The following is a 9,400-nucleotide window of genomic DNA, read 5'->3' on the forward strand; positions in this document are numbered from 1 at the left end:
TTATCTAAAATTCAACCCCGAGGTCGGAACTCCGCTTTAAGCTAGCCTTTAATAAATAATTTGTGTTATTACTGGTTATGCAGTGCAGCAGATGTGTGTGTGAATCACAATAGTGGCTTTCACATGCAATACCAATTCCACATACTTTCCTGTAAAATCTGGCCATGGTCCTGTCCTCTGTAACCATTAACCACTTCTGGACCAGGCCATTTTTTTGTGATACGGCACTGTTATTTAACTGACAATTGCGCGGTTGTGTGACGTTGTACCCAAATAAAATTGATGAATTTTTTTTTTCCCCACAAATAGAGCTTTCTTATGGTGGTATTTAATCACCTGTGCAATTTTTATTTTTTGCGCTATGAACAAAAAAGAGTAACAATTCAAAAAATGTATTCTGATATAAAACATTCCCAATAAAAAAAAAATGTAAAAATCCCAATTTTTTTTTTTTTTTATCATTTTAGGCCAATATGTAAATTCTGCTACATATTTTTGGTAAAAAATAAAAAATCCCAATAATTGTATATTGATTTGTTTGCACAAAGGTTATCACATCTACAAATATAGGGGAAAGATTTGTCATTTTTTTTTTTACTAATAATGACGGCAATCATCGATTTTTAGCAGGATTGCGGCAGACAGATCGGGCACCTGACATTTTTGGGGGGACTAGGGACATTACTACTGTAATCAGTGCTCAAAATATGCACGGTTACTGTACTAATGACACTGGCAGGGAGGGGGTTAACACCAGGGGCAATCAAAGGGTTAAATGTGTCCCTAGGGGTTGCTTTCTAACTTGGGGGGGGGGGTGGACTTGCTGAATCAACACAGAGACCTGTGTTCCTAAATAGGAGGAACACCGGATCCCTGTGTTCATCACTGACAGAACAGCGGTCTGTCTTGTTTACATCGGCAGACCTCCGTTTTGTCTCCACGGGGAGCGGACGCGGGTGCCCAGAGGACATCGCGTCCCCCGGACCTGCTGGTTGGCTCCCCCTGTGGCCAATCATCGGCACGCACATGCTCCCACTAGCTGTCCCGTGAAACGATGTACAGGCATGTCGTCTTGCGGGACAGAGGTACGGCGGCTGGTCGGCAAGTGGTTAAGAAAGCTTAGATGTAAAATTAAGTGTGGTCATGCCGAACCTTTACAGCAAAGGTCAACATATATTCAGTTGCCCATATCTCTGAATCTACTGGTCCCTTTGATATGTGATAATCAGTAAAGGTAACCTCTGCATATTTTTTAAATTGTATGCTAGGTAAGAATTGCCCCTAATAATGATTTGCTTTGCTAGCTATTCACATATTGTAGTACAAAAGACACATCCATTGTGTTTTGGCTTTCCATTCCTTCCCGACAATAGAAGAGTAGCTAATGTGGAATTTTTCCATCTTTCTACCTAGTGCTTAGTAGCATTTAGTGATTGGAAGAGCTCCTTAATCTATATTATCCTGCACTTTCATTTAGACTACTGTAAAGTTTCCTTTTCTTGAAAAGCTCTTCATATTACCCTAAAAGAAACGATTGGCAAGCTACCCATGTAGAAATTATTGATTGCTGAAGTGTGTTTTTTCTTTGTTTTTTCTTATATTTCACTAATTATATTTTTAAATAAAATCTTTCAATTTTCGTAATACAAACAGATCATGGCTGGCCAGCAGGGTGCTGTACTTGGCTTTCTGCAAGCATCACAGCACCTTGCCTCAGTACCCTGCTCAGCAGTCCTCAGCCCTGATGCAACAAGCGGGCTGGCAAATACCAAAATGCCTTGGTGGGTGGATGCTCGTCTGGAGGAATGAGTGTCCCTAGGCACACTGCATTTCCATGAAGACCACCCTGGGGAGTACTGACGTGATGCTGGGTCTCCATGATTAAAACCTAATAAATACACTAATAGTATAATAGGTACAGTAGGGCTGGGGAGGAAAGAGCTAGATGACCCTGGATATTCTGTGACTAGGAAAGTACATGGGCTCTGTTTGACTTGGCACTGATTCTATTGCACACTGTTAGAAGCTTTCAGAGTGCAGTGAAATCAGAGTAAGTTATTTTGGTACAGAGTAAGAATCTGTACAAGTCTGAAGCCTATCGGTAAGGCTGGTTTTCAGCTTTAACACTCGAGTAGTACTAAGCTTATCAGAGTGCTGGATGTACTCATTGGTATGCAAGGAAGAAAAATCTCTATAATAATTCAGTGTTACTATGAAACAAGCTTTTTACTGTAATAGTACATCAACCAATTGTGAAAAAAAAAAACTGGCAACAGATACTAGACGTGGTGATATGGATGAATGCAGGCACATCTCTGTGTGAGCTGTTGGCAATAGATTTCACCTTGTGTTGCCCGTCTTCTAATAAAGGGGAAAGACAGCCTACAATAAGAGTGCAGTAGGCGTCCTCTGTTAACTTTCCCCATGTAAGATTGCTGTAATCCACCCAACCCCCACCTCTATAAAAATCCCTCTGCTGGATGTTGATAAATGAGCAGTTCTCCTTGCTTTTATCTTGCATACCTTCATGCATTCTTCAGGCGGGGTAGATGCACAAGCCACTTCTTACCATGCTGTGTAAATGTATTATTTCTGCACAATCCAGAGTAAAGACCAGCACCTCACCTTCCCACTTCAAAAGGATCATGCTTCATTTATTACTAGCTGCTCACAGGCATTAGTAACTGGGAGCCCAACCACCTTTATTGTAAGGCAGAGAGGACTGGGTGCGAGAAAATGACTAGCACATGGGAGATTCATGTGTGTTAATCTTGAAATGCATAGTTTAATAAGTATCTGCTACTATGTAGTCTGTGGTTAGAGGGAAGGGGTAAAATATAGACATCTGAGCCCCCATCATAGAACAGGCAATCCATAATAAAGTCAGGACTGACCAACATACAAGAATATTCTACACTCTTATCTCATCTATGTTCTGTATACCTGAAATCGTTCCCATTTTATCACACAGGTCCATATAGATCCTTTGGTTGAAAGTTTGTTTGGTATAGTTTTCCCCAACATCCGACTATAAAGTGTTTTTTGTTTTTAAGGGGGTTTCCATCAAGAATGGAAAATTTTACACTTCACACTTCATTCTTTAAAGTGTAACTTCCAATTTTCCTGACCACACCTCCGGGCCCTGCTGCCGATACACCGCCATATACAAACCTGGAGTTAGTATCCATCGTAATTCTCTCAATGGCAAGCACTCATTCATCAGCACAACATGACTGTCAAAATTAACAATGGGAAGTTTCATTCTTTTGGGACATCTTTCTGGAACAAGAAGGCTCAGATGTGCCTTTCATTGGTCAGCATGGTCACGTGGCTCTGCCAGCCATTGAGAGCATGCCACTGCAAGCATTGTGACAGTCACTCCGGGTCTGTGTATTGCAATGTATGGTGTATGGATCACTAGACTGACAGCATGTGGCATGACAGCCGCTATATGTAGAGGGGTTGGGGGGGTGCATTTGGAGTTGGGTCACCATTTCATTTTATTTTTACTTACCATTTATTCTGTCAAAGAAAAGTTTGCACATTTTAGAATCTAAAAGAATCCTGTCTGTAAAGTAATATGTAATTGATCTTCTATCATCTGATTATTTTTTGAGATGGGTCTATAATTTTTTTTATGCATCATATTTGTTTTCTGTGATTTGAGAAAGTATAATCATGATGCCTCTTTTATCTTGTTCTATGCTAGTTCCAGTTGCCTCATGTTTCCTCTTTTTCTGTTCTTTCATTTTCCAGGAAATTTTATTACATCACGTTGTTACGAGATCCTGTCTCCCGGTATCTTAGTGAGTGGCGGCATGTACAACGAGGAGCCACTTGGAAGACATCACTTCACATGTGCGATGGAAGGACACCAACGCCGGAGGAGCTGCCATCCTGTTATGAAGGCACGGACTGGTCAGGGTGCACATTGCAAGAGTTCATGGAATGTCCCTACAACCTGGCCAACAATCGCCAGGTTAGGATGTTAGCAGACCTCAGCCTTGTAGGATGCTATAATATGTCCTTTATTCCAGACAACAAGCGAGCTCAACTACTTCTAGAGAGCGCCAAAAAGAACCTGAAGGACATGGCGTTTTTTGGCCTCACGGAATTCCAGAGAAAGACTCAGTATCTCTTTGAGAGGACTTTTAATCTGAAATTCATCAGGCCTTTCATGCAATACAACAACACTCGGGCAGGTGGGGTTGACTTGGACAATGGCACTATCCAAAGGATTGAGGAGCTTAACGACTTAGACATGCAGCTGTATGACTATGCAAAGGACCTCTTTCAGCAGCGCTATCAGTTCAAGAGGCAAGTGGAGAGAATGGAGCAACGCAAAAAGAACCGGGAAGAGAGACTTCTGCAAAGGTCCAATGAGGCTTTTGCCAAGGAGGAAGCTGAGGACCAAGTGCGCTGGCCTACAGAAGACTACATGAGCCATATTATAGAGAAATGGTAGACCAACATGGACTTTTATACTACTGGAGAAACTGGTTTCACATTTGTTATTCTGTCTTGTATAAAAATACTGAACAATATAAATAAGAACAATTTTTATTTAATGTTTGTAGCACAGAGCTCAAAGCTTTGGTAACTGTTTATGTGGGCAATGTACACTCATTTAAAAGGGCAGTCTTCTTTTAGATAAGCACTTTCATTGTACAAATTCTTCTTGTAGAACATTTAAAACTGAACTCCGGTCAAACCGCTAAATACACAGATAAAATCCATATGGGAGCTGTTTTCGCATTACTGTGCACCTAGTCCCAAGATTTACACAGCCCTGCCACACAGCATGGCCATCCTGGAGACTGGATGGTTCTACTGTGGTTAAGTAATACAACTAGGTCTTGTCCTTCCCCAAGTTGTGATTGGACAATAAAGGAGGAGTGGCAAACTGCTTGTGATTGGACAATAGAGGAGTGGCAGACTGCTAAGTTAATTTCTTTGTTCTACTCTTTCCTCCTACCAGTATACTCCTTGTTAGCATATGAGCACTGCAGCAGAACTAAAGCCGTGTACACACAGGCCAAATATCTGACGGTTTGACCTCTTTAAAAAAAACTGGCCGACGTTTGGCCCGTGTGTACAACAGCCAGTCTGGCTTCTTTCGAAGGGGCATGACTGAAAAAGGTCTTCGATCAGCTCACCTAATAGCTGAGAGTGCTGATAGTGTGTACTAGGCTTTACGGGCTGCTTCTCCTTTTCCCAATCTAGTTTGGTTGTACAAGGGATTGCAAAATTCAGGTACTTGCATTAGTTAATTTTTAAACACAATATAATGATTTTCTAATGAACACACCCTTGATTAAAATGGCGTTTTTATTCTCAACCTGCTTGTAGTTTAGCTTTATGGTGCCTGTTTTAAAGTGCTATTGTTGCCTTCTAAAGTGCTCATTTTCCGAGCAAGATTTAGTGCTCGCCAGGTGAAGGGTGCAGCTAATGGTACAAATTGTGGACAGATTGCCTTTAGCTACCAGTATATATAAAACTGAAGAACTTGTCTAAAACCTGGACAGTCCTTTTTAATGTATTGAGAGAGTGACCGCACAGTGTCAGTAATGCTATGTGTTTTATTCACTCTGGGGAATCATTAAAGCATTGTGTGTTGATTATCTTGCTTCTCCAATTCTCAAGGGAAGAAAAACTAAGAACAGTGGTATGTTTAATAGCTTGAAAAACATTCTCGCTTTTATAACCCTTAAAAGGAACCAATATGTCATCTAAAGACAACAGTTTCCAGCGAAGATCATCATCGTACTTTTGTAAAAGTTCATGGGAAAAATATATTTTAAAATTCTGTACAAGCATGGGAATTTTATTTTTATAGAATACTGTAAATGATTTTTTTTGTTTTTTTTTTTTGGTTGTTTAATTTTTACTAATGTGAATGATTCAATGAAATTGCAAAAGTGCGCAGGTTATGTGTTGAGTCATGTGAAAGTCTTTGTGTCTCAGTTTTTTGGTTTGATCTATGCAAAGTGTTAAGATGCAAGCTAAGCTATGCTAATCTGAATCCCAACCACAGACTTTACAATCAAAGCCATTATATGCCTCCTACAAATTTGTCCTTTCGTGTCCATTCAAGAATGCATGGTAAGTGAAAGTAGCCCAGAAGAATTTCAGATATTCTACATTGTATCAACATTTGTTCTACTGCTGAGTGTTAACCAATGTTTTGCATTATCAGCCATTTTCTGCTAGGAAGAGACTTGAGGTTAAATCGCATGGAAGGTTTGAGTCTTGCTGCCTGTGCAGTAATTTACAAAAAATAAAAACTTGAGCCCTGTGGAAAAAATGGTATAATAAACTCAATATTGAATGCTCATAATACTACGTTATTTAGCTTTAGCAAGTGAGCCCATTAATTCTTTCTTTTGTGTGTGTAGATAGCACAACATGCCATCGTTTGGCCCTTACTGCAGGGTGCTGTGTATTGCAGGACAGAACGTTGCTTGTGTATGGGTAGATGCTGTCTCCAACATTTTTTGGTATTAGCTGGAGAGAATGCAGATACTAAAACTGTTGCAATAAGGCAGCAACTGTAGTAGACACACATTTTTGGTAATTAACATTTTGTAAAGATGTAGATTTCTTTTTTTTTTTTTTAGCTTTTTTTTTTTTTTTTCTAACAAGATTTTAGGGGGGGTCAAATGTTGTCTTTAATTGCACTTTTCCTCTAATGAACTTGTTTCAAGCAAAACACTGGATTCACCAACACACTGCCAGAGGCATACTTGTTAAGGGCTTGTTTTTTCCCCTCAGAAGACGTATCCCATTTTGTTCTCTTAATGCTAGTGATATATTCTAGTACAAAGTCTACGGCAGTGGTTCTCAAATCCGGTCCTCGGGACCCACTAACAGGCCAGATTTTAAGTATTACCTTGGGGGATGCAGACTAGAATACTGCAATCACTGAGCAGCAAATGAGATCACCTGTGATGTAATTTAGTTATCTTGCAAACCTGGCCTGTTGGTGGGTCCCGAGGACCGGATTTGAGAACCACTGGTCTACGGCACTGTCACAATGGGGTTGATTTACTATAGGCAAATAGGCTGTTCACTTTGTATGGGAATAATCAGTTTGCAATGGAATTTTCTCTGAGCTTAGTGAATGAGGTGAAGCCCTACTGACTTCCATGATCCAGTCATTTGCGAGCAAATATATATATATTCACAAATTTAATTTTCACCACCTTTACTAAGCCAAGGGCATTTTCTCTTGAAAAGTGCAAATTCCCTTGCAACAGCCTTCTTCCCTTCAGTAAACCCACCCCAATGTGGTGTGCAGAAGACTCCTGATAGACATGGCACAGTGAGACGGGCCCTGGGAAATCTCTTTTTTTAAACACAAATTAAAGTTTTCAGTACAATTTACCTTGTCAGGTGTGGTAATAAAAGCATCTGTCTGACATCATCCTTTAGCCGGCCATAGATGGAGCGATTTGCTTTCCTCCAACCGCGGGTTACAAGAAAAAAAAAAAAACTCTAGATTCCCCCATCAACACAGTGATGATGGTGGAATCACTCCCGTGGAGCTATTGTGTTCGCTGAGCGGGTCAGGCCCAGCCGGAAGAAATCACAGTAATTATTGCTAGTGGCTATAGCCCCTGGCAATAATCTCAAAGAAAAATCTGACAGGCTGGTTGTACCCAGGTTGATGGATCTATCAACTTGGGTACAATCAGCCTGCCCATACTTGGAATTGGAATCTTGGCTGGTCCCTGCTGAACCAGTGAGATTTGAACACTCTATGGCTGGCCTTAGAGCTACTAATCCACATGGAGAGGGTAACATGTAGTCTTCATAGTATGTAGATGGACAAATTTTCAGGATATTGAGCTGCACAGGCTCTGTAGAAGAGTGTCTGGAATGTCAGGTTATGTATAGCCAGCTCTACTTCTACATGGCTGAAACATGGATTTGCCCTGGAGTTTTGAAACTGCTGCCCCAAGCTCTTCAAAGGGCAAAGATATATGCACACTTCATCAGTAAAGCAGTGGGAAAGCCAATGAGTGTGTGCATTTACACTAAGGGCATTATTACACCTGTGTTGACATGTAGTATCTCAAAAGCTAATATGCGCTGCAGAAAGGCAGCCCATTCATTTTGAAGTGCACCACAATTTAGGGTTTAAAGCAGAACTACATTGCATCTGAGCACCAAAAACAAAAATGCTGCATCTTTTTTTTTTTTTCCCATCCCTGTCTCCAGGCTTGATTTTTCAGAGAAATCGCTTTGAAAAAACACCCCCTAGCATTTAGCATTTCTGGTCGTGGCCATCTTGCGTAAGGGCAAATGATTTATATTAGGGCTGGGCGATATGGCTGAAAACTGTATCATGATATCAGTGTTTCATATCGGTCGATATCGATAATTATTGATATTTTTTATTACCCATTTAAAATAAGGACCAGGAGAAAAATGTTACATTTAAACATTTTTATTTTAAACTTAACCTTCCTCTTTTGATAACCTAGCAACTAGGGCTGAGCGGGGAGGGAGGAGAGCTCACTGTGTGGAGGGAGGACTGAGGAGGAGAAGCGCTGTATATGTGTGTCTGACACTCTGACGGACTAGGACCACCGCCGCGCCTGGATGTGACGTCTGCTGCGGGCTGTACAGGGGCTGCGCTGTGATAGGTACAGAGAACAGAACTCCCCAGTAACCAGCCACCTTTTTTAGTTTAAATTGAAAGTACTATTTTTTTTTTTTTCAAACTCGTTTTTTGGACAACTGTTTTTTTGCCTTTTTCCGCTTGTGCAGCCAGCCCCCGCGTAACAATTATAGATAACCTATATGGTTCTTTCATCCGAGGTTGCCGCTTGCTATACAGCAGACATTTTTTTCCTAATCCTGACCTTTTTAAAATCCCAGAAGAGCGCGGAAGCGTTCTCCCATTTAAATGATGAAATTCAAAACTGCGGCTGATGGACAGAGAGGGGGGGGGGGTAGACTAGGGCCGAACTCCCCAGTAATGGACCACCGCCGCGCCTGGATGTGACGTCAGCTGCGGGCGGTGCGTCTGTACAGGGGCTGCGGCGCGCTGTGATAGGTACAGAGAACTCCCCGGCCTGGATGTGACGTCAGCTGCCGGGAGAGGAAACGGGCGGCACCGCCCGCAGCTGACGTCACATCCAGGCGCGGGGGTGGTCCGTTACTGGGGAGTACAGTTTTATCGTTCAATTTTTTTATTGCTATCGATCACGTGACTATCGCGATACATATCGGTATCGTTTTATCGCCCAGCCCTAATTTATATCCTGGAATCTATCTACCCTTCGCTCAGACATGCAGGAAAGAGGATGTACTTAGCTGAGAAAACACCTCCTTCCCTCCTGAAGACTCCTGGGATGTATGACATTTTGCCAAGGCCTGGAAACCAGGAAGTAAC

At 41.5% G+C, this 9,400-nt stretch overlaps 1 protein-coding gene across 1 annotated transcript in view; it reads left to right on the top strand.

Annotated features, from left to right (window-relative positions):
* HS6ST1 (heparan sulfate 6-O-sulfotransferase 1) overlaps nt 1-4,749 on the top strand; it is a 199,628-nt gene extending 194,879 nt beyond the window's left edge. Inside the window, exon 2 of the mRNA XM_082249416.1 lies at nt 3,757-4,749. Within this exon, the coding sequence (XP_082105542.1) occupies nt 3,757-4,465 (709 nt within the window). The 3' untranslated portion in view covers nt 4,466-4,749. The remainder of the gene's footprint in view (nt 1-3,756) is intronic.
* Nucleotides 4,750-9,400: the final 4,651 nt, after the last annotated feature.

This window comes from Pelophylax lessonae (genome assembly GCF_965119305.1).
Source record: "Pelophylax lessonae genome assembly, chromosome: 3".
Lineage (NCBI taxonomy): Eukaryota > Metazoa > Chordata > Amphibia > Anura > Ranidae > Pelophylax > Pelophylax lessonae.